This window comes from Ahaetulla prasina, chromosome 1, assembly GCF_028640845.1.
Source record: "Ahaetulla prasina isolate Xishuangbanna chromosome 1, ASM2864084v1, whole genome shotgun sequence".
Lineage (NCBI taxonomy): Eukaryota > Metazoa > Chordata > Lepidosauria > Squamata > Colubridae > Ahaetulla > Ahaetulla prasina.
In genome coordinates, this window is record NC_080539.1 from 360,494,882 (window position 1) to 360,521,006 (window position 26,125).

General features: G+C 42.7%; 1 protein-coding gene across 2 annotated transcripts in view; it reads left to right on the forward strand.

Annotated features, from left to right (window-relative positions):
- PALM (paralemmin) overlaps positions 1 to 26,125 on the forward strand; it is a 100,880-nt gene continuing 74,755 nt past the window's right edge. Inside the window, exon 1 of one of the 2 annotated variants that reach the window (XM_058163301.1) lies at positions 1 to 301. In XM_058163301.1, coding sequence (XP_058019284.1) covers positions 297 to 301 — 5 coding nt within the window. In that variant the 5' untranslated portion in view covers positions 1 to 296. Of the gene's footprint in view, positions 302 to 669; positions 708 to 26,125 lie in introns of those variants that run through there. The other variant, XM_058163300.1, reaches the window with a different exon arrangement.

Here is a 26,125-nt window from a genome sequence, read left to right on the forward strand (position 1 = left end):
CACACATCCATCCCACACTCGCACATAATACCCAAGGCTTCGCATCCTCGGCTCGCACAGCCCATCCGCTCGGGACGGTAACCAACGCCGGATGGGATGTGGAGTCGTCAGGTGCAGCCGTCACCGCCACCTTCTCTGACGACCTCTGGAAATCAGAGCTCTTGACGAGGAGGAGGAGGAGGAGGAGAGGAAGATTAATCCCGCTAAACCGGCTCTTCCCCCTCCCTTTTCTTGCACCTTGCAAGACCGCCAGACTGCCGGGAGTAGCCGAGGGGAGCACCGCGGAGTCCTGAAAAATGGAGTAAGCGTTTCTTTTCTTTCTCTCTCTCTCTCTCTCTCTTTCTTTCTTTCTCTCCTTCCTTCACTCCCGGTCCGCGCCTGGAGGGTGCCTTTTGGTGTCGGGAGCCTTTCCCCGTCTTCGTTCCGCCTCCCGTGCTTGGAGCGGCTCCCTTGCAATATGCTGGGTACCCCTTGGCTGTGGCTGATGGGGCGGGGAAGAGAAAACGTTGCAAGGTTTTTAGCCGGGGCAGATCTCGCCTCTTGTGTGTCCCCCCCCCCCCACGTCCCCCTTAAAAGGAAGGAAGCGATGCTGCTGCATTGGGCACCACGGACTTCAGGTCTCCACAGCCTTGCTGGTTTTGCCTCTCAACTCTTGCTAAAGGCTGGCCGGCTGCACACCCCGGAATGGGAAGGGAGCTGAAAGAAAGGCAGGTCCATTTTCTCAGGGGGTGATGCTCCATCTCTTTCTCGCAGCCTCTCCCTCTCTCTCTCTTTTTTTTTTTTACCTGTTGTTGCAAGCTTTCATCTGCTGTATGTGTGTTTGCGTGGTAGTGCGTGACTGCCTCCACCCAGCCAACCCTCCCCCCCCACCCCAAATCCAAGCAATGACTCAGGCGATTCTGAGAGAGGCACTTCGTGGTGGCTTCCCACTGTCTCTTGTCTGTTCCTTTCCAATCCAAATCGGCTTGGGGTTGGCTTAGTTTTCTTTCTTTCTTCTTTGCTGTGCTCTGACCCAGGTGGAGACTGCCTTTCAGGGTGGGGTGAGGTAGGCCCATCAATTCAGCCTCCTTCCCTGAGGGGAGAGAGAGGGGCCTCCCACACCACCGGCTTTTCATGGGCTCGCCTCAAGCAAAAAAAACAAAAACAAACAAGCCTTCTTTTTTATTATTATTATTTGACATTTTAATTTCTTCGGATGCTCTCGAGCGAAAGCACCTTTGACAAGGAAGATGCCTTCAAAGCCCCGGATTGGCAGAAAACAAAGGAATGGATTTTAAGGGAAGGGTTCCTGTCAGGGCCTTCCTATAACAGCTGTACTAAGTAAAGGGCATTGGAATGGGTGAATGCCTACCTATACCTTTGTTTTTATTTCCTTATTAATAAAAACGGCCCCTAGGTTTTGCCAGCCTGTTTCTAATTGGTTCTTTTTTTTTTTTTTTCCAATGGGTACACAGGACCACAAAGTTGGCGGGGCGAGAGGGGCACATTCCTTTAGCCGGTCTTGCAATCTTGTCTGAAACCTTTTCCAAAAAGGAGTAAAAAGGGAAGGATTTTGACATTTCGTTGCCCACTTTCCGATGGGGAACCAAAAATGTGCTTTTTGTCCCCAGTAGCCTCCAGTAGGAATTGCTGGCGCCGGGCACAATCTCTTGGGAGGCTTTCCCAGCTGAACTGTCTTGATATCCACGTGTGCCAATTAACAGAATTAGACAGGTTTTTTTTTTCCTAGATTGCTAGAAAAATTGCTGCAGTGAATTGAAATTTCAAGTTTCTGTTTTGGACCCTTCCCTTCTGCTGTTTGAATGTTTGGGTGTTTTGGGTGTATACCACAGAATGTTCTGTGGTATAACCAGAACTGCATCTGGAGGTTCATAATGGAAGCGTGTGTTTTATGGGAATGAAAAAGGATTGACCTTAATGTACTCCCAAAAGATAAGGACTGAAATGTCCTTTAGACAAAAACAGTGCAATAGCCATTTTAAGGAAAGCTCCATTGTTCTTCAGTAAACAGCAAACCTCCTGTGGTAACCTGGCTTTGAAAGGTTTAAAAACTTCCCTGGAGCCTAGTTCTAGGCTCTGAATGTTTTTATCTTTTGTGGAGTTTATTTGACTTCTGGGAGAGCAGATGAACAAAGATGAGATTTCGCTCTGTTTTCATTTAAATATTTCATTTGTCTTTTGGCAGCTACTGTTAAGCATCCAGCTAATTGATTTTTATTTTTCCAGTAGTTACATAAAACTAACCATCTACACTAATAATAATATACTTTTCCCTGTATAGCTGTCAACCTCATAGCATATCCCAACCCTGTTCCCACAACAAAGTGGCTTGATAATAATAATAATAATAATAATAATAATAATAATAATAATAATAATAATAATAATAATAATAATAATAATTATTATTATTATTATTATTATTATTATTATTATTATTATTATTATTATTATTATTATTATTCACAGTTGTATCCATATTAAAATATAGACCTCCTAGCCAGAAAGAGTTGCCTTTGATGATATTAGTGGCATATAAATTAAATAAATAAATGATTGAATAAATAAATAAAGTACATTTTTCTAGGATGAATGTAAGACCGTAGAAAGAAAACAGCCCCCTCCCCTTTTAACTTTATTTATTTTATATGTCAAGTTTGGAGATTGCCCATCTCACCCACAGAGTGACTCTTTTGATCCTAGCTTTGTTACCCTTATTTTGGAGCTTCAACAAATTAAGGATTTTCTCCTTTGACAGGCGAAGCAAATTTTGAATTTGGTTCCTTTGCTTCTAATTAGGCGGTCTTGAGAGGGGCTTGCAGTCTTAATTGCTGGCTTTTGTTTTTCACACACTTGTCCCTGCTTGTCAGCTGTGGATCTAAGAAGTGCATTTCTTAGCTTTTCCTTGATTGCACGGTTATCTTTTTTAAGAGCATGCACTGCCCACTTGTTTCCCAAAGAATTTGAGGCAGCATCTGAGCAACCTTCCTTTGGTTGAAAGTGGTGTCTGGGATCCCACTGCTTTTTAAATGGGTGTTGTTCCAGAGTAGTGTTGTTGTTTATGGAAGAACCAGTTTGATGGTTCAAGAAGCTGGACTAGTCAGGCCTTAGATATGAAGCTATCTACTTTTAGTCTAGCCACCTGAGCAATTACACCAGCGTTTCTCAACCTCAGCGAGTTTAAGACCTGTGGACTTCAACTCCCAGAAATTCTGGGAGTTGAAGTCCACAGGTCTTAAACTCACTGAGGTTGAGAAACACTGCATTACTTCCAACTGGCTTTCACATAAATGCTACAGAGCTCTGAGACAACGCCCAATTTAAGAGTAGTGGGACTACAGATGACCCAGTTCAAAGCGAGGCCCAGTTTTTAATTTTCGCACAGCCCTAAGAAAGTAAATCACATGTTGTCCCAAAGATGCTTTTCCGAAAGGCAACTGTACTTACTTAGGTTTTTTTTCTTCCTTGAAAATATTTCACTTCTTGTCCAAGAGTTCTGGATGGTGGGTTTATATTTGTATAAATTTATATTCTTTGCAGGCGTGTAGTCATTAGCACTAGCATGTTTGCATGTGTATGTATGTCAGGTGTGAAGAATCAAGACTTACAGGTTAAATTCCAGTTAAGCTCCTTCTCCTACAATGTGTGAGAGAGTTTGTGCTTCTGTGTGTAAGGCTCTATTAGTATGCTTAAGAGCTTATTTTTTCTGATTATCTTTGGGTGGATAGAACTGTGACCATTAAGCTCCTGAACAGGGGCATCATCACCAACATCCACCACTATTTAGTTTGAACATATTCTAGAATCCAATCCCACGAGATTGAAAAGTTGTGTACAGGATATTGTTGGGTTCACTGAGTTCCTTCCCAGCCACAATCTGTTTTGCAAAAAAGCATGTGACCTTCCTAATCTTTCAGTATCTCAAAATTTAGTCTGAAACTGAGCAAACTTCGCTGTATCACAATCCTTTTTTGACGAGTAGCCAAAACTGATAATCTAAAATAATTTAAGCAAAACTTAAAAAAAAATCAACTGCAAAGCATCTCTGGAGTTGGCGCCCAAGATTGAAAGACTAAATAATAATAATAATGTTGTCATAACAATGCAAACAATAACAGCACCGTCCCTGCTGTTAGTACTGCTATTTGAAATGTTATTGATAGTTAAAATTCCAAAAGCAGACTTGGGAATGGTAATTAATGACTCTTTTCTATGACGTGCAGAAATGCTAGAGCACGTCCTCTAGCTAGAAAAACTTAGCAAAAAATTATTCCTTCTGGCCAGAACCCTACCCACATCTTGGTTTCCCAAACTTTTCAGAGCAGATTTCAGAATAATTTTGACATTAGGTAACATGGGAAGTGGCCATGATGTGGATCAAATTAATTTTAAAATGAAGGAGCAGAATGCTCTGAATGGTTATATAACAATCAGTAAGGATTGGGTGGCATCTTGTGAAACTAATAAAGTTTATTAAAAGGCATAAACATTTGGGGGCTGCTTATGACTTCTAATAAAAATTGTTTGTCACAAAAGGTTCTGTAGGAAGGGTTTTTTTTATTACCACAGACTTAATACAACCTACAACATCTCTAATTGCAAAGCAGTTATTGAAGAGTATCTCTAAGACAGTGTGTCTCAACTTTGGCGACTTTAAGATATGTGGACTTCAATTCTCAGCATGGCTGGCATAGGAATATTAGGATAAGACATATTCAACATGAGATGCATACAGGTAGTCCTTGACTTATGACCACAATTGTGACTGGAACAGCTGTCGTTAAGCGAGGCAGTTATTAAGAGAGGCACATGTCCAATTTTATCACTTTTTTTGCTGTGGTCATTAAGAAAATCACATGGTTGTTAAGTGAATTTGGCTTCCCCTGTTGACTTTGCTTATTGGAAAGCAGTTGGGAAAGTTGCAAATGGCAGTCAAATATCCGTGGGAAACTGCAACTATCATCAATGCATACCAGTTGCCAAGTGCCTGAATTTTGATTATGTGACCATGGGGATGCTGCAACAGTCATAACTGTGAGTTGTAGGCCATTTTTTTTTTAGCGCTGTTGTAATTTTGGACAATCACTAAACAAAGTTGTAAGTTGAGGACTACCTGTACTAAGAGAGCTTGGCCAAAAACAGAGAGCTGATTTATGTAGATCTTTGAGCTTGTTCAGTTGTTAGCAAAATGTTTACCTTCATAGGGAAATTTATTAGAGCTCAATGCCCATGAGTGCTAAACGGAGCCTCCCTGTTCAAGAGCAATTTAGCTCTGAATACTACAAGCAGTGGGGAAAAGGTATGGTTGGAACTAATTAGAAGCATCTAATTGGCCACTGTGGGAAAAAAGATGAAGTGAAGCTGACCCACCCACAATCTTTAGTCTTCTGAGATCTGTCTTCCATGGCAACAAGTATTAATCAGGTTATCGGAATAGAACTTAAAATTAGAAGTCCTGAGCAATCTACTTCAAAATAGAATATCATTTGTTGTAGGTTGTACAATGGGTCTTCATATACTGGTACCACCCCCACCCCAATTTCTGGTTGGTCATTGGGTGGACTGGGGATGGGGAAGAGATGAATTTAATTCATGAAGGAAGACTTGAAACAAAACTTTGTTATCACCTGAAATTTTCAATTCCCTGAATTTTGAAGTATAATCCACAAGTAATAATAAAGAATGTATATTTAGGGAACAGCATAGTCAAAAAATACACCTTTATTTTAAACACATTTAATTGCATTTAGAAAAAAATACATTTGTAGATTTCCTCTCCTTCCACACACCCCCCCTCAAAAAGACCAAATTTCTGAATATTAGGCAAACGGAAACAATGCTGTGTTGCATAGTATTGAAGATAGTGCACCAAAATATTTAACCAATTTTAGTGCCAACTTCTTTTCAAAAATATCAAATCAAATTTGACAAGAGTCAATAAAATGAAACCCACAAAAAATTGGACAAATTAATCAAAATCAGAAACAGAGAGAAACTAAAACAGACAGATTTATCCATTCTCATTGGAACCAGAAAAGTACAGTTTAAAATTGATGGTAGTCTGATCCCAGACAGACCCTCTACATTTCCCCATTGTCTGGTTCGATGAATTAGAGATAAAGCAGGATGATGGCTAAGGAGGACTTCTTTTCACATCTTGCCTTGCGTTGTCTTCATCAAGGAATTAACAGCATCTAAGGATGTACGAGGCCTTTGAACTCTGGTGCTGGAGAAGACTCCTGCGAGTCCCTTGGACTGCAAGGCGAACAAACAAGTCAGTCCTAGAGGAGATCAACCCTGACTGCTCTTTAGAAGGCCAGATCCTGAAGATGAAACTGAAATACTTTGGCCACCTAATGAGAAGGAAGAACTCACTGGAGAAGAGCCTAATGCTGGGAAAGATTGAGGGCAAAAGACAAAAGGGACAACAGAGAACGAGGTGGCTGGATGGAGTCACTGAAGCAGTAGGCATGAGTTTAAATGGACTCCAGAGGATGGTAGAGGACAGGAAGGCCTGGAGGAACGTTGTCCATGGGGTTGCGATGGATCGGACACGACTTCGCAACTAACAACAACAAAGGATGTACCCATCACTTTTTCAAATAGTCATCATATTCCTATATTATAATAATGGACTTGTTATTTATATGCAATAAATTTTTACATAGGGGAGTTGGCTTGTTGGATGCAGGGAAAGAATGGTGGGGAAAAGTCCAGAATTTCTCTTCCTCTGTTTCTCCTCCCAATCCCATGGGGGTTATTCCAATCTATTTTGAGAGCAGCAGGGCAACTGTAAGGTAAACAGGGAATCAGATTTCAACCCCAGAGGTGCTTCTGTACCTCAGACCACAACACAACTCTTCAATTGGGTGTCTCCCAAATGTGTTGGCCTACAGAACCAGTAATCCATTAATTGAGCTGTTGTCTAACACATCTGGAGGACAACATAATGGGGAAAACTGCATTACCAGCAGCTCATCAATCAGGGCAGCATTATAAATTCCTTTGAATAACTCGGGTGTGGGAAACCATCAGAAAGCATTGGGAGGGGGAGGGGAAGCAACCTGGAGAAAAACATTGAAGTGGAAGCATTAATGCTGCCATTCTCTCCAATGTTCTCAGTTGTAATATTAGCTGGTATGGCTCTAATGACAAAACAAACAATTAAAGAGAATAGTTATCACCTTTTTTTGTTTGTCTTTAGGCTTTTTGGCTTGATGCCTTTATATAAATACACTTTAAAAAAAGAAAAGGATTAATGCACCCAATGAAGGAGCATACCAATCAGCTAAATAAATATAATTTTATGACATTTCTTGGGAGAATATCAACATCTTGTGTTGATTTGGCCATCTCATGAGTCTGCAGTCTTTTTTTTAAAAAAATAATAATTTTGGCTGGCTGGGGAATTCTGGGACTTGAAATAACTGTATTTTTCTTATAGGTCTACCAACCATTTCACCATTGTAGCCAATATGTAAATGTTCTATTATCTCCCCTATAGCGCTTTGTCATGGAAGTAGTTTCTTTACTTTTTGTAATATAATCCATAAACAGACTCCAGTCCTTAATAATAATAAAAAAACCTTTGTAGTTTTTTCTCTAGCAGTCTTGTGTCTCTCAAAGGTAGAGCTAAACAACCTTCCTATTCCCCTTTAACCACATGATTTCTAGAATCCAGAAGGTTGAAAAAGAGACCTACTGATTAGCTAGCCAGCTGGCGGGTTGTGACTGTCCCATTTCAATTGCTGATCTGGTCACATTCAGTGTGTGACTCCCCTGAAGTTGCTGAAGCAGTAAATTTGCTCTAGCAAGTCAGGTTAGGTTTGGGGTGTGAAACTCAAGGCCTGTGGACCAGCTGGGGTGCTTAGATCTGGCCCGCAGGACCACCCTGGAAACAGCAAAGGACTGGCCCGCAGTGCCTCTGCCAAAACAGAACTTGCATGTGCCGCAGTCGGCCCTCCCGAGCTCCATTTCCTCTGGCAGAGGGTTGCAGGAGGCTGTTACAGCCCAAAACGGAGCTTGGGAGCCCGTTTTCACTAACAAAGCGCTTGGGCCACCACAGGCGTCCCCAACATGAGTGACGTCAAGCTGGCCATGCCAACCCTGACCACGCCCACCCTGGCCCCCCAAGGTCAAACACAACACTGATGCTGCCCTCAATGAAAGTGTCTGGCCTTTGGGTGCTTTGGAAAATAGGCTCTCTGTGGCAACCCTTCAAATATTGGAAAACTGTTATCATGTCTCCCCTGATCCTTCTCTTCAGTTGTGCTGAAGCCTGGTTTCTCCCAGTCTATATGTGTATTCTTGATTTTTTTTCTTGCCTGAGACTTTACTTTTCTCTACACTGAATTTCATTTTGTTAGTTAGGGCCCAGTGTTCAAGTCTGTCAAGATCCAGTCTGGATCTTGAGCCTATCATTTAGGCTGAAGGAGTATGTCACAGCAAAATGTGTACGCAGCACAATTTCATGATTATTTACTTTGGAGTAAGCAAAGTTCTACTGTGAGTAACTGGGTCTCTTGCTTACATCTTCTCTGCATACATACTGCCAGATGAAACAGGCATATGGAGTGATCCAGTAACAAACCCAGGTAGCATTGTTCATAATTTGCTGGCGGTGAGGCCTAGATTCAACTCTTGTGCCCAAAGGCAGTCTACACCTGACAATAACTGCTTCCTGGAGATAAACAACAGAGATAAGCTATTAGATTTGTGACCTTTTTTTTCTAGGCAGCTGAAAATAGCACATGAGACCCACCCACTTTATCTCATCAACCATTCTGCTGGTTTGGTTACCGATTGACCCGAGATAAACCAACGAGCTTCATGCTGAGTGGAAATTTGGACATTCTTTCGCCCGGGTGTTTAATCACCTGCAGATTTTTGCATGCTTGCTCACTTGCTTGCTTCTGGAAGCTTCAGGAAAATCAGATACATATAGGGGTGTCCAACCTTGGAAACTTTAAGACTTGTGAACTTCAACTCCCAGAATTCCCCAGCCAGCTGGGGATTTCTGGAAGTTGAAGTTCACAAGCCTTAAAGTTTCCAAGATTGGGCACCCTTGCTCTGTTAAGAGGTGAAACTTTTACTATACTGCGCCACTCTACAGGTAGTTCTTGACTTACAATCTGTCATTAAGCAACTATTTGAAGTTGCAGTGGAACTATCTAGGGCAGGGGTATCAAACACAAGGCCGGTGGGCTAGATCCAGCCCGCGATGTGGTCAGATCCAGCCCACAGGGCCGGCCTGGAAAAATTAAAGGGCCGACCTGCGTTGCTTCAGCCCGAAGAGGAAACATCGGGCCAGCATGGCTTTGTCCCAGTCTATCCACTGCAAAGAGGAAACATGCCAGCAGTTTGGGGAATGGCGTCAGGCTGGCCACGCCCAGTGAGTGGCGTCAAGCAGGCCATGCCTACCCATTTGGCCACACCCACTGAGTCGGCCATGCCCCTCCCGCCCCCAAGATCAACCACAGTCATGATGCGGCCCTCAATGAAATTGAGTTTGACACCCCTGATCTAGGGAATACTTATGACCTATATTCAAACTTTCAATGGTTTTCCTCCTCCCAGTCATGTGATTCAGCTTCAGGTGCTCAGAAACTGGCTGCATTTATGGCTGTTTACGTGGTCACATGACTGAGTTTTATGATGGTTTTGCTAAAATTGGCATTTACCTCTGGTTTTCATCAAAGCCATGTGCTTAATGAAAGATTGTTTTGTTTAATGAACAGGTTGTTCACTTAACAACTGTGATGGCTGCTTTACAACTGCCGCAGTTGCTTAATGACTGCTGCAAGAAATGTAAAATTGTGCCAGTCACATCTACAACCGTCACAATGCACAACTGTGATGGGCATGCTCCATTACAGTTATAAGTCGAGGACTACCTATACAGGTAGTCTTCCACTTACAACAATTGAGCCCAACATTTCTACTGTTAAGTGAAAGATTTGTTAAATGAATTTGTCCCATTTTACGACTTTTCTTGCCACATTTGTTAAGTGAATCACTGCAGTTGTTAAATTAATAACATGGTTGTTAAGTGAATCTGGGTTCTTTATTGACTTTGCTTGTCAGAAGGTCGCAAAATGACTCCTGAGCACTGCAACTGTCATAAATATGAGAGTCAGTTGTCAAACATCTGAATGTAAATTATGTGGCCATTGGGATGCTGCAATGGTCATAAGTGTGAAAAATGGTCATCAGTCACTATTTTCAGTGCCGTTGTACCTTTGAACAGTCACTAAATGACCTGTTGTAAGTCGAGGACTACCTGTACTGGCTGAGAGTATAGATACCCTTGTAAAGAGGAAGTTTACTTCTGCTCAGAATCAGACACAAGTGAATATACCTGGTGAACCTCTCAGAGGTGTTTATGTTGAAGGCAGATGGAGAGCAATACAGATTCTCTTTGGGTTACCTCACACATCCTCTGATGGCCCCAATCCCTAGGCTATGAGTTGGTTGGTGAGTCATAAATACAGATTATGAGTTGGCAGGGTATTTATTTATGAAAATTTATAGGGCTGCCCAACTCGCTCTCAGTGACCCTGGGTGGCTTACAATTTTTTTCTATTCCCTAAGGGGGGGAAATGAAAAAAATGGCTCTTGTCCTCAGTAACAATTGTTTAAAGACAGAATCCTGTCCTGCATGAGCCATTTTGGATAGCAACTCTTGATAGCTTTAACAAAATGGAACCTTTTTGGGATCAAGTAAATATACAACCAGTTTAACGTTGTGATTCCAGTGGTAACCAACTAGATGCCTCCAGGAGTTTTGCAAAAGGGAAGCTACTGTATTAGGTGGTGGAACTTTTGACTGAAAGAAAAATTTATGGGAAATACACTATATGAAAAAATAGAGAGAGAGTAGCATATACTCTCTTGGACAATATTTCTCAACCTCAGCAACTTTAAGATGTGTGGATGTCAACTCCCAGAATTCCCCAGCCAGCATGAAAACTCCCAGAATTCCTGAGTCACCATCCCAGAATTCTGGGAGTTGAAGTCCACACATCTTTAAAAATTGCTGAGGTCGGAAAACATTGTGACTGAAACAGTCTCTATCCTCCACGGAGTTGTTTTCTCTTTTATTGTAGGCTCTGTAAGCAAAGCAGACCTCTGGCCATAATTTCCTCTTGTGACAGAGAATTCCAGAGCTGAATTCCAACATTTGTCTGTTATCTTCTGTTTATAACTTTCTTTATCTGAGGCCTTCCAGCTGTGGTTGAACTGCAAAATTCCCAGTCAAGGTAGTCTACCAAAATGCTAACTGCGGAATTCTGGGAATCTTCTCACCAGTTGCAGACAGTGAAATAAAAATATACAAGAGGATTGAACTTCCACACATAAGCGGATAGATACGTTTTCCTTGCTATGATACTGAACTAATTCTTTGGGTACAAGCTCTCTCAACTGTTAGGAGAAGTAGCACATTATTGAAGAAAAAGGGGAAGCCCTTCAGCCTCTGACATTATAGGTAATCCTCATTTAGTGACTACCTTGTTTAGTGAATGTTTGCAGTGGTGATAAAAATAATAACCTATCCTTTGCAGATCTGTAAAGCAAAGGGAAGCTGAAATAAGATTGTAAGCACAATTCTGGTTTCACTTAGCAACTGCTTCCCTTAGTGCCCAGGTTCCTGCTCCAAAATGTGGTTGCTAAATGAGGAATACCTATATTTTCAAGTTCCTTTCTGCTGTGTTTCTTGAAAGCCTTATTATCACCTCACCCTCAATCATCCCTTGCTTTCATGGCTTCAGCTCCGAAACAAAGCCTGTATTTAAACACAGCGTTTTTCTAGCCAAAGGGTGATTTTTATTTTTCTCCTTCGGGATGCTATAAGGGCCAGGGGAAAGAAAAATAAAGAACGAAGAGGAGGAGAGCAAGCAAGCAATTGGCATCTAAAGTGCTAAGGATATGCATTAAAAGGAAGGCCGGGTTGAGAAGAAGGATGTCAAGGCCCAGGGAAAAACGGAAGGCATGAATATTTGATGAAAAGGGCTGTTTACAGAAAGGAAGACAGGTTCCCCCCTCCTTCCAATCTCTCTCCCAGACTTTTAGTAACATCGCATCCTTTTGTGGCTGAGCAATCTCTGCTTAGGAGTCTTTCCCACCTACCCCACTGATAAAAGCAATGATGACATTTATGAATGAATGAGGTCTTCTCTAACAATCCTTGCATAATCAGCTCGGGGCAGGGATTCTTCAACAGGAGCAGTCAATGCCTAAGTCAATGTTTCTCAGCCTTAGCAAGTTTAAGATGTGTAGACTTCCAACTCCCAGAATTGGGAAGTCCACACATCTTAATGTTGCTACGGTTGAGAAACGTTGGCCTAAGTGTTATCTGGAACATGTCCAGAAGATATTCTTGAGTAAATGGACTTCAGGGTGGGGCAGCACAGCCATAGGTCATCGTTGGCTGCCAGATCAGTGGGGAATTTACCAGATTTGCAGATGATACTAAGCTGGCAGGAATAGCTAACACCCCTAGAAGATAGGCTCAAGATCCAGATGGATTTTGAACGACTTGAACATCGGGCCCTATCTAACAAAATGAAATTCAATCTAGAGAAAAATAAAGTCTTACACTTAGGCAGGGGTGAAATCCAAAAATTTTCTCTACTGCTTCTGTGGGCATGGCTTGGTGGGTGTGGCAGGGGAAGGATATTGCAAAATCTCCATTCCCACTCCACTCCAGAGGAAGGATACTGAAAAATCTTCATTCTGTCCCCTCCTGGGGGAAGGATGTTGCAAAATCTCCATTCCCACCCCACTCTGGGGCCAGCCAGAGGTGGTATTTGCCAGTTTTCTGAACTACTCAAAATTTCTGCTACTAGTTCTCCAGAGCCTGTTAGAAACTGCTGGATTTCACCCCTGCACTTAGGCAAGAAAAACCAAAAGTACACATATAGACTGGGTGAAACCAGGCTTAATAGCAGTAACTATGAGAGGGATCTTGAAGTCTTAATGGACAACCAATTAAATATGAGCTAACAGTGTGCAGCAGCAACCAAAAAAGCCAATGCAAATTAAATTAACAGAAGGATAAAAATCAAGATCAAGTAAGGTACTAATAGCAGTCTATAAAGCCTTAACACCTAGAATACTGCATCCAGTTTTGGTCACCACACTATAAAACAGATGTTGAGACTCTAGTAAAAGTGCAGAGAAGAGCAACCAGGATGATTAGGGGACTGGAGACTAAAACATATGAAGAATGGTTACAGGAACTGGGCATGGCTAGTCTAGTGAAGAGAAGGACCAGGGGAGACATGATAGCAGTGTTCCAATATTTGAGGGGCTGCCACAGAGAGGAAGGGGTCAAGCTATTTTCCAAAGCACCTGAAGGCCAGACAAGGAATAATGGATGGAAACTGATCAAGGAGAGATTCAACCTAGAAATAAGGAGAAATTTTCTGACAGTGAGAACAATCAACCAATGGAACAGCTTGCCTTCAGAAGTTGTAGGAGCTTCATCACTGGAAGCTTTCAAGAAGAGATTGAACTGCCATTTGTCAGAAATGGTGTAGGGTCTCCTGCTTGGGCGGGGGGTTGGACTAGATGACCTACAAGGTCCCTTCCAACTCTGTTAATCTGTAAACCAATCAATGCACTGCTAATCCTGGATAGACAGCTGAGCTCTTCAAGACCTATCTTGCCAGCAGCTTCCTTTATACAGGTAGTTCTTGCTTAGTGACCTTGTTCAGCAACTGTTTAAAATTAAAATAGCTCTAAAAAGGGACATTTATGACTGGTCCTCGGATTTGTGGCCATTAGAACATCCTTGCACTCATGTGATTGCAGTTTGGGCACTTGGCTACCAATGCACATTTATGATGGTTGCAGCATCCTACGGTCATTTATGAGCTTTCTAAGTGGTTTCACAAAGCCAAGGGGGGGAACTGGTTGCAGGTTGAAGTCATTTGACATTACGCTGAACAACCATGTGTGTGATTCATTTAATGGTCACACCTGGAACTACCCGTACCGTCATAAGTCAGCACAGTGACATTATGTTTCACTTTACAACCATGTATCTTAGCATAGGAGTTGCCAGTCCTAGTTACAGTACTTAACTAAGGACTATCTTTATTGTTTATGAATGTTTCCAACTTCCATCAGTGTCCTCCCGGTTAAAGTCAATAGATTCACTAGATCGCATCTGCTTTGTATAGTTGTTCAGTCTGTTTTTTTACTGCTTTGATCCCAGACTGAAAAGAAAAATAAAAGAGCATATCCCATATCTTATTCCTAAATTAGTATGAAGACTCCATCAGCAGTAGAAGCAATAAGCTCCGATCTACCATGATCATGCTTGTTAATAAAACAATTGGAGCAAAAACCAATTTCACAAAATTAGCCAAAGCAATGCAATCTGTTCTTGAAGATGTAAGCGTTGCTAGATCAGATCAGGATGGATTTAATTCTAGTCTCTGGAAAGGAAACTGGCAGAGCCTGACTAGGTGGCTCAAGCCTGACTAGGTGGCTCAGTGGCTAAGACACTAAGCTTGTCGATCAGAAAGGTCGGCAGTTCAGCAGTTCGAATCTCTAGTACAGGTCTCCTGTCTGAGCAGGGGGTTGGACTAGGAGACCTCCAAGGTCCCTTCCAACTCGCTTACTGTTACTATTACCCAGATCCTTTCTCTTTGTGTTTTTTGATGTTCAGATATCCTGTCTCTCAACACCATTGTGGCTCCATTGAATTATCATACTGTAGAACCATGAGGCTGGAAGGGAGCTTTAGATGTACTCTAGTCCAGCTCCTTCCCCAGGACAGAAATCCTTACTTTATCCTAGTCAATCTAATCTTTGCTTGAAAATCTCCAATAATGGAGCCCCCATGTCTCCTGAAGTAGGCTGTTCCGCTGCATAATAGCTTTCATGGCCAGATATTTTGAATCTGGATCTCACTTTTTTTTAAAAAAACACTTGTTTGTTCTACTATTTTAGGAATTGGAAAATAGAAATAGAATCATAGGGCTGGAAGGTACCTTGGAGGCTTTCTAGTCCAACTGCCTGCCTAAGGCAGGAGTCCTTATTCCATCCTGGATAAATGATTGTCCAGTTTTTTTCTTTAAAAAAATATTCCCAATGATAGGGCACCCCAACTCCAAGAAGCAAGCTGTTCTAACAACAAATTGTTCTTACTATTAGGAAATTGTATAGCTTTGCCTCTAGTCCCCTTATCATCTTTGAGCACTTCTCTGCACTCTTTTTAGGATCTCAGCAACTTTTTTGTATCATAGTGACCAGAACGAGACGTGGTATTCCAACTGTGGCCTCACTAGTGAGGTATATTATCACTTCTTGTTGTCTTGACACTATCCTTGCTTTGTCGCAGTTTTGGACTGCATTGGCTTTTTTGACAGCTGCAAGACACTGCTGGCTCATGCTTAATCTGTGTCTACCAAAATATCAGGGAGCACGATGGCTTGTGTGGTTAGGATGCTGGTTTGATGATCAAGCGGGCTCACGTTTGAAACCCAGTTGCTGCCACCTAGCGGGGTGAGCTCCCATCACTTGCTCCAGCTTCTGCCATCCCAGCAGTTTGAAAGTAGGCAAATGTGGGTAGATAGATGGGTACCACTTTGGTGGGCAACGTAATGGGGATCCTTTCACCCTGGAGTTTCCGACATGGAAGTATATCATAGAACCAAAATGTCCAGATCCTTCTTACAAGTATTTCTCACTGCTGAGAAGTATAAAAACAGTGCCTGTTAAACTGAATTAAAGGTCCACCTAATCAGTCTTTCCCTGTTGTTATCTCCCAGACATAATCAGGAATAGATTGACATTGAATACAGAAGCTTCACTTAGATATCCGAGCAGTCAGACAGGGAATGTAGTGTATTCTTCTCCAAAAAGAGATCTCATTCTTATTTTAAGAATCTTGAAAGAAGGCCCAGTTATGATCTATGAGGGAAGCCCAGAAGTGGGTATGAAGGTAGCATTCTCCTGACCTTGTTTTTGGGGAGGTAGGATGCCATTACAACCGGAGGTTCCACCCTATTTGTATTAGTAGCTCAGAGCTGTTGATAGATCTGTCTCCAGCAAGTATATATAAAAAAGGAAATAAAAACATCTAGCCAGAAGATAAGACAGTTTGGGATGGGATCTTTCTTCCCATTTTTCCTGATGCTTGAGAGTCTTAATAGCAATTTAAAAAGAATGGGAGGGGCTGCTCTTTTTCACTCTTTATCATTACAGGGATTGATATCTTTAAAAACAAAAACCCTGTGATTCTGGAAGAGCTTGTAGATTGCAACATTGTGTCTAATTTAGCACAACGAGCTTGAAAATAATTAGTATTTGGTCCGTTGCTCCCAAACACTGCAGTTTAGATCTTTGGTTGGAAGTGACCGAGGGATGTGGGTGGATGCAGAGAAGCAGAAGCAGAGATGCTGTTTTCATCTGTGTCAGGAAAAAGCATTAAGTTCCTTTTCACCAAAGACTGAATGTTTTCAAGGCACAAAGGGTAGGGGTCTGAACTTGTCCCATAACTTTAGCTACGGTTCTTTGCCAAGACTAAGTGGGCTGAGCTACAACATCTCCCCAGCCAGGGTTCTGCTGCTACAACAGGGTGAGATGGGCTGTTCCCAGAGGGTGGTGGGGGGGAAGGCAGAAGAGGACCAGCTGCCTACTTTGGAAGTCAGCAGGAGCGCTGAAAAACAAAACTGTTTGCAGCCGCAGCAGGGCAAGCAAACATTATTGTTCTGTATCGTGGCTGTGCAGGCAAAGGGTCATTTGGCTTTTCCTTTACAACATGCAAGGAAAAAAAGGAACGTCCCAGATCAGCACTGGGGAAAATATTGCTCTTGTCAGCTGAGTAACACTCTCTATTTGAGAAAGGACGAAGGAGACAAACAACTGATTTAGGCTCTGTTCACATTGTTGGCTTGCTTCACTTTGCTTCACTTCCTTCTCCTCCTCCTCCCCCCCCCTTTCCTCCCTTCCCATTCCCCTTCCTTCCTTCCATCCATCCATCTATTTATTCCATTACTTTTTTAAAAAAAAAAATCTTATTTGTTATTTAAAGGTATCCGGCCTACGCTGGATAAAGGGTGCCCGCTTTGGCTTCGCCAGGGATTCCCCCCACGGCAGACAGGTACCCTCATCCCCGACCCCAACAAGAGTAAAAGGCGCCATTTGGGATGGACTCCTTTTGGAGTGCGCCACTGGACGAAGGGAGGAGGAGCCTGACAGTGTCTTGAAGGATCCAATCCCCAAGAGAGGCCGCAGGTGGATGGGGGGGCGCCCAGCCCATCATCACCCCCCCCCCGAGGTAACCTGAGGCAGTACGGGTGATGGTCCTGGACTCATCAACCACCCTCCCCCTGTTGTCACCCAGGCCCAAGTAGGTAGTAGGAAACTCAGTCAGTGAAAAAACAAACAAACTTTATTTGAACAGCTGAGAATTACTTCATTCTCAGCGTAGTTCAACTAAATTAAAGCAAATTATGCCCAACACAAATTTCTCAGTCCTGTCACAAACCTTGGTCCAATTAGGCAAACTGCCAAAGGCCTTTCTTGGCAAATGTTCAGAAGATACCGATACAAAAATAAATGCAAGAAGACAAAGCTACCAATGTTGTTTTCCGGCAAAGCCCAAACGCCCATTGCTGGTCTGTTTTAAGCCTTATGGGAGGGGCCAATCATCTCTTGGCCCTACTCCCAAGTCGTCCTCTTTGCTTGAGCTGCCCTAGCCTTCTGGCAACTCTTCTCATGCGTGCATTAGGAACAGGCTCCTCACTACTATCAGTCTCTGGAGGCTCTGGAGTCCGCACCTCACTCCCCGATGGCCCTGGCCTCATCGCTGTCCGACTCCATTGCCAGCTCCGCAGGCTGCTGGCGGAGCACAACACTCCCCTCCATTCGACCTGCCGATTTCTCTGCTGCTGTCTCATTTCCGCAATGAGGCGGAGCCTGGAGGCTTGGCCCTGGCTATGCGGAAAAGCCGGCCGGGGTCCCTCTGAGGCCCTATCATTATTTGCCACAATACCTTGACTGGAATGCCTGGGTATGAGCCGCCAACAGTTCCTCATCAGAACCCTATTTATCCCATTACTTCTGAGACCGAGAGCTTCAGCTTTATTCTGTCTCCAACCTGAGCTGATTCACCCTTTCTTAAACAATCTGGAGATCCCCATTTCTCCAGGAGCTGCCATTTTGATGCTGGCCTAGAACTCCTCAGCGAAAAGGCTGAAAAGTTGGGCTTGCTGGCCTCACCTCTCTAACAGCTGGGATCCAAAAAGGAACTGCCTCTGCTAAATTTCTGCTCCAAATTCTGCCGCTGAGGGTCATCAGGTTAAAGTTTGCTCAAGTGCTTTCTTGACATGCTCAGGGTAAACAGTTCCACAGAAGAAGCAATTTGCTTAAAGGACATAGGGAGAATTCCCCAATGTTCTTTCTCTGTGTTATTTTTACAGCGATCCAGCAATTCTAACTTTCAGTCTTCCAGTTTTCTGAAACCACTCCCTGGAGCAGCCAACTGTTATAATTTAATTTCAAAAATATTTTATTTGTAGATTTCATTTTACTTTTATATTGCTTTCTGCTTAAACAGTTTCATCTTCCTTATGCCATAGTAGATTTTTCAGATTGGCTGAACCATCTTTGCAATGCCAAACGGAATGATATTGAAATGTCCTATGACTGTCTACATGTTCCTGCTATATAAACTCTGTTTTGGTACATGAACATTTATGATTGATTTGCCATGCCATACTAAGTGACGATTTCTGGAACCATGGCTTACTGAATAAACCAACACGAACGCTTGCAATTCAATCATGTTTTCCATCTCCCCAGGTTTTTGCTTTTTGGTTTGAAACCTTTTGCAGAACTCAGAATTCACTGTCTGATGACCTAACAAAGGGTTTGTAATGTATAACTTTTAAATTTCTGAATGTTCATGCTGGTACAGTGACTTCTTTCTTATAATATGAAAAATTCTTTTCATCTGAAATGTTTTAGCATAACACTCACTTAGGCAACCCCCCCCAAAATTGTAGGCAGATTGCATGGTAATACCTCATAATAGATGAGATGGGGATGATGGGATATGTTTATGGGTTGGCGGCTCCATGTAGCCCTGATAGAAACTGGTCAGTTCCATCTCCTCTTAAGTGCAAAGAAACCACTTAGTTGTCATATCTTATGCTGGAGAGCTGGGAGGTGGGTGCTTGGGATGAGGTTGCCATGGCAACCAATGTTAGCCAGGCAACAGGATGCTCTGGGAGAGCACAACGGCAAAGGAGAGGCTAAGATGAGTTTCAGAAATAAATATACCCCAGGGTTGCAAAACAAAGGAGAAAAAAGGAAGAAGGCCGGGAATGGTGGTCTGGTTAGTGCCTGCCTTCCTGCTCAGATTCTCTTGCCGTTGTTTGGATCTGGAAGGTCTGTGGCTAAGCTGGCTTTGTCTACTGGCGGGACTCAGAGCTACACCTGTCTTATCCTGCAAGAGCTATGCCAAGAGGAACCATCATGGGAGCAATGGTAGAGATTGAGAAGCCCTGGACTAGAATCAACTGCCTGTTCTTCAGTTTATTGAGAAATGTTGGGAAAAACGAAGCTTTAGGAAAGGCTTCAAACCTGTGCCTAGAGACAGAGCTTCTAGTGCAGCTGCAATTTAGATTTGTTTTGAAATGGATGTTCTTTTATTGTGGCGGCTTCATCCATGCAACCTTAAGGACAACCTAGGAATGGAGGTGAATTTCTCTCTTCCGATGTGAAACTCTTAACCTTGCAACTTTTGTGACCTGGCGCCAAGGTTGTATCCACCTTGTCTTCCTCCTTTCCTCCCCACCACCTGCTGGTTTGCTTGAATAACAGTTTTGGAAATCTCCAAAGTGCGCACACGTTCTCTGTAGCCTTTACGCTGGCCTTATAAAAAGCATTGCCCACTATGGATGTGGGTTCTCCTTACACCACCATTCCAACCCCATCGTTAGCATGACTTCTTGGGCTTTTCATAAATGCTGGACAAAGACCTTTTCCAAACACTTAAGCCTGATTTAAGAAGGCAGAGATGGGACTTTGTGCATGTCTCTGCATCCTCCGTGACATGGTTCACCTTTGAATCCGAGGAAGTACACAGCCATATTTTTTAGTTATGAGACAGCCAAGGATTGTATGTGAATGTCCTGTCCTTTACTATACAATGCAGGTGGTCCTTGACTTACGACCACAATTGAGCCCCCCAAATTTCCAAATTTTGGCCTTTTTAGCTACAGTTGAGAAGTGAATCGCTGTAGTTGTTAAGTGAATCATTTAGTTCTTAAGCGAATCTGGCTATACCCTTTCACTTTGCTTGTCAAAAGGCTGCTGGGAAGATTCCAAAAGATGATCACATGACCCTGGGACACATTTAACAGTAACAGAGATGGAAGGGACCTTGGAGGTCATCTAGTCCAACCCCTGCTCACGCAGGAGACCTATACTAGGGATTCAAACCACCAAACTCCCGACCTTTTCAGATCGACAAGCTCAGTGTCTTAGCCAATGAGCCACCTAGCCAGTGCAACTGTTATAAATACATGCCAGTTGCCAAGTGCCCAAATTTTGATCCTCTGACCATGGGAGTTGTAAGTGTGAAAGCTGGTCATAAGTCATTTTTTTCCGGTGCCGTTGTCATTTTAAATGGTCACTAAATGAATGGGTGTAAGTCAAGGACTACCGGTAACCTCTCTCTCCAGCCGTCTGCAGACCCCTGACTTCCCAAGTTTCTAATTCCAAGAAAAGACATAGAAGTGGGGTCTCTTCCTATGGGGAACTTTCAGTAAAGTGATGTCCTGTCCTTTAAAAAAACTGTTGAGATAATGTTTTCTTCTCCCGGGGACTTTTTGTGAAATTGTCCACCCAATTTCTTCATTCCAACTAGATGGAAAGAATTTCAAAAGGCTGTTTCAGTTCAGCTGTTCTTTCTGTATCGGATGTACATATTTCATAAAAGACAGAAAACTGGAGACTGGAAATTTGGTTTTTTCTTGAAAACCTGGGCCTTGGCCACAGGGATAGCAAAGCTCTGGTCTGAAGAAGATCCAAAATTAAGCAAGGCAAAGTTTATGCCGCTCATACTGAGTTAGGGACTCTCTTGCTATCCTCCCCTAAGCAGAAATGACCCTTCAACCTTCTTTTCCAGCCCATCACTGGCTTTCTTCAGATGGCAAAAAGTCATTTCTTGTGTTGCTTCCTTCCCCTGCTTGGGCTGGAATGCTCCAAGTCACTGGCTCGAAATAAATTTTCACAACCCCCTTCTGTGAAGGATGTTGGCGTGTGGAGCATAAAGTGGGTGGATGGAGTGGAGATGGAGAGAAAGTTTTCTACCTCACCAGGAATTTTTATATTTTACACACATGCACACACACACAAAACCCCACCTGCTAAAAAAGGTGGTGGTCAGCGAATGGGAACCTCCCGGAGAATGCCAGAAGTCTGGCAATGATGGGCCTTCCGTGATCTCAACCAGGCAAAGTTCAGTGGAAAAACAATCACAGCGTTGGGAACAAAACCTTCGCGGAGATGCTTGGTGTGTACATTCTAAACTGCTGACGGATTTTGTTTGGTGTCGCTCACGCAGTAACTCTGGAACAGTAAAATAAGGTGCCAAGTGTGACTTAACAGGATGCAAGATGGGTGCGAGTGTGATTGTTCATTTCACATGACTCCCAAGTGGTGTGGCGGCTGCTGCTGCTGCTGCCTTCCAGGGAGACGAGTAAAACGAAGCCACTTGGCGATAAAATTGCCTGGAGTTGCTAAGAGTCAGGCAGCATAGAAATTTTATAGATGATAGTGATGATGATGATGATGATTTTCAAAAGACCAGCCAGGGTTAGCTCTGCTCATTTCTAAATGTCATTGCCAGACTCCACAGAAACTTGGGCAGAACAAAACAGCTTCAGAAGAATCTAGCTAGAGAACTCGGAGCCAAGCCCATTTATCATAACTAGAAGCCCAAAAGTAGGATGCAGCTCTCTCTGAGCCTGTTTCTCAATAGCAAAGGTTCTAATTAGCTCGCTCTCTCTCTCTCTCTCTCTCTCTCTCTCTCTCTCTCTCTCTCTCTCTCTCTCTCTCTCTATATATATATATATATATATATATATATATATATATATATATATATATATATATATATTTGTTTTCTGAGGTTTTCACGAGTGTGTGTATATAGGTCTTTGGTTGTTGGGTTTCTCCGTGTAAAATTGGAAGTGCCTTGGCGACATTTCGACGAAGTCTCATTCGTCATCTTCAGGCTTCAGCTTCGTGCTTCTGGGAGCAATGTGTGATCGCAGCTGTTTCTTCCTTTTAACTGCGATCACACATTGCTCCCAGAAGCACTGTTGAAGCCTGAAGATGACGAATGAGACTTATATATATATATATATATATATATATATATATATATATATATAGAGAGAGAGAGAGAGAGAGAGAGAGAGAGAGAGAGAGAGAGAGAGAGAGAGAGAGAGAGAGAGAGAGAGAGAGAGAGAGAGGTGTTTGTATGTAGGTCTTTGGTTATTTGGGTTTCTCCCGTAAAATTGGAAGTGTCTTGGCGACATTTCAACGAAGTCTCATTCATCATCTTCAGGCTTCAGCTTCGTGCTTCTAGGAGCAATGTGTGATTGCTGCTGTTTCTTCCTTTTTAAGAAGCCTGAAGATGACGAATGAGACTTCGTCAAAACGTCGCCAAGACACTTCCAATTTTACGCAGGAAAAAACCCGAATAACCAAAGACCTACACACACACACACACACACACACACACACACACACACACACATATGCTTTAGAAAGATAGAACTTATATTTGCCAGTGGCCATAATTTTTTCCTACAACCACTACTTGTTCCAGAGCACAGTCCTGCAGCAAAACTCTGGAAATAAAGTCGAGACTTTCCTGATTGCTATATGGACACATCCATGATGTTTTCCAATTCTCAGTGCAGAAATACTTTGGCATTGTCCTATTCTGGAAGGCTTTCCACCTTCCATGTCTGGCCTACAGTCCTGGAATTTCCTGCAGAAATATCACCCCAGTACTAAATGGAGATGAGCTTCAGAAATTAATCAGAAAAAATGTTTTGGAGCATTTGTGTGCCTAAAAAAGTATAACAGGATGCATCCCTTTAAAGTAGCCATATTTTTTTTCTCTCCAGAGATTGAATGATACATGTCTTGGAATAGTGATGTGGTTGTTTAAAATAATTTTAGACAGGTGCTTTGTTCCCCCGCCACCCCCCCGCACATCTGGAATCACATAATAGAAAGCTTGGAAAAGGTCTTGGAAACCATTTAGTTCAGGGGTCTCCAAACTTGGCCATTTTAAGACTTGTGAACTTCAACTCCCAGAATTCCTCAGCCAGCCATGTAATTTATGTAATTTCAATAAATTGCCATGGGTAATTTCATCCATTTTTGGTTTAGTAGGAATATTTTTGGAGATTTTCAAATATATGTTAGTTCACATAGCAATTTTTAAGTCAACTTAAATATCCCTGTTGTGATGGGTGGTGGGTTCAGGTGTCATTACCCAAAGAAAAAGCACTTCTATCCAATTCTGGATAATTTACCAAGGTTTGGGAAGCAATAATCTAGTCCAGGGCTGTCAAACTCACAGCCCACGGGCCAGATGCGTCACATGCTGGCCATGCCCATGCCCTGTTTAGCGAAGTGGGGGGGGGGAAAGTCCCGATATGTCACATTAAACTCATGTCATGCCACCATGACAACGTGAGTTTAACACCCTTGATCAGTGGTGAAATCCAAATTTTTTTACGACCGGTTCTGTGGTCTTGGTGGGCGTGGTGTGGCTTGGTGGGCAAGGCTTGGTGGGTATGGCAGGGGAAGGATACTGCAAAATCTCCAATCCCACCTCACTCCAGGGGAAGGATACTGCAAAATTCCCGTTCCCACCCCACTCTGAGGCCTGCCAGAGGTGATATTTGCCGGTTCTCTGAACTATTTGAAATTTCCGCTACCGGTTCTCCGAACTGCTCAAAATTTCCACTACCGGTTCTCCAGAACCTGTCATAACCTGCTGGATTTCACCTCTGCCCCTGATCTAGTCAAGCTCCGGGCCTAGGGCAGGAATCCAGTACTATTACTGCAACCCTGAAAAATGGCCATCCGATCTCTGTTTCCACACTATCCATGTGTATCACCTGCCAAGACAGGCAGTTCTATTGTTGAACAGTTCTTACTGTTATTTCCTGATGTTCAGCCAAAATCTGATTTTTTTATTTTTTTGTAAGTTAAATTCATTGTTCCTTATCTTAAATCCAAAGCCAGGACTTCGCTTACTATGAGACCCAACCTGCTGAGTTTCAGAGGGGGGACGACTCCAAAGCCGAAATCTATCAGCTTTCTTGAACTGTTTTACAGGTAGTCCTCGACTTATAACCGCAACTGTCCAAAATTTCTGTTGTTCAGAAAAACAGTTAAGTGAGTTTTGCCCCATTTTACAGCCTTTCTTGCCACCGTTGTTAAGTGAATCATTCCAGTTGTTAAGTTAGTAACCCGGTTGTTAAGCGAATCTGATTTTTCCATTGACTTTGTCAGACGGTCATGTTGTAAGAAATATCCTTCTGGGTTCAGTTCCAAGTGGGGAAAAAAGACACTGGATTCACGGAAGTTGCTTGGAAAGAAGGTTTATTGATCAACAGGATCACATGGCTTGGAGATCTTGGGCAAGGAAAAAGGGAAGAGATTCTGAGAATCCCTGGGTTTTATACCCTCTTTGGCTTTGAACTTCCTGGGGCACAGGAAGAGTATCCTGATTGGTTGCTGTCAGAGGTCATAGCTAGCCTTTTAGGTTGTCTGTGTGTTAAGTTTGGTTGAATCTTGCTGGGTGATGCAATGAAGGGCAATTAAATGGCTCTGCCTGAAGGAGGTAGAACTTTGTTATGTAGAATGGACTGGCCAAGGCCTTAATGGCCCATTGACAAAGGTGGGGTGGGGGCTGAGTTTGTGCCTCCCTTTTAGGGGAAATATTCTGCCCTTTTAATATTCCCTAAAATATCTCATTTTCTAGGAGAGAGGTGGGTTTTAACTTCTTACAATCATGAAAGATGATCAAATAACCCCAGGACACTGCAACGGTCATATATACTTGCCTGCTGCCAAGTGTCCAAATTCTGATCACATAACCATTGGAATGCTTCAACAGTCCTAATTGTAATAAGTGGTCAGCAGTCCTTTTTTCAGTGCGGTTGTAACTTTGAACGATCACTAAACAAATGGTTCATAATTTGAGGACTGCCTGTACCATGTTCCTCCCAGATTCCAATGACTTTTTTTGGTTCACTTTTAGGAAGCTTCTGGGCATGCATTGATAGGCATTTGATTAATGAAGAATTTATTTTCTTCTTGTCGCTGAAGGCCTTTTGCAGCCAGTTATGGCCAAAGGAAATTGCCTCTTATCTGCATTTGAGGGCTTGTTCTACCGTATCACTTTACATAGAAAGATCTCAGGACTTTGTTTGCTTGAAAAATAGCTAGAAACTGAGCAGAGAAATGTGTGATGGAATGTTGTTATTTTTGGTGTAAGTCTGGCAGATGCTAGATAAGGTACGAATTACAATTTTGCTTTTCCTGATGATGATTTTATATTTATGTAGTAGAAACGAACGATTAAAGTTGTGGGAATAACAGGGAAGGACGGGAGAGGAAGCTGCCAGAAAATTGCAAATTCAGTCTACATTCAGTGGGGGGCTGCTGCCAGTTCGGACCGGTTCAGGTGAACTGGTAGTGCGACTTACTGGTGGGCCCGTCCACCCACCCAGGCGCAATCCCATCCTATATCGCTGTGTTGTTTGACACCGGACAGCGCATGTGAGCAAATTCCTGTGTTTTGTGACACTGCACGTATGTGCAGATGGTGTGCGCTCACATTTCCCGTGCTGGGTGAACTGGTTGTTACGGTATTTGACACCCACCTCTGTCTTGCTGTACCTGTTTGCTTGTACCTGTTTGCTTCTGCTTGTTGTTCAGTTGCATTTTAAAAGGTTCTTCTTACAACTCATTGAATTATATTGTACTTACTGTACTTCTGAACAGACATGTATTAGTAAAGCAGTGTGCAATTCACAATATTTCTAAGTATTTTATAAGGGGAAAAAAG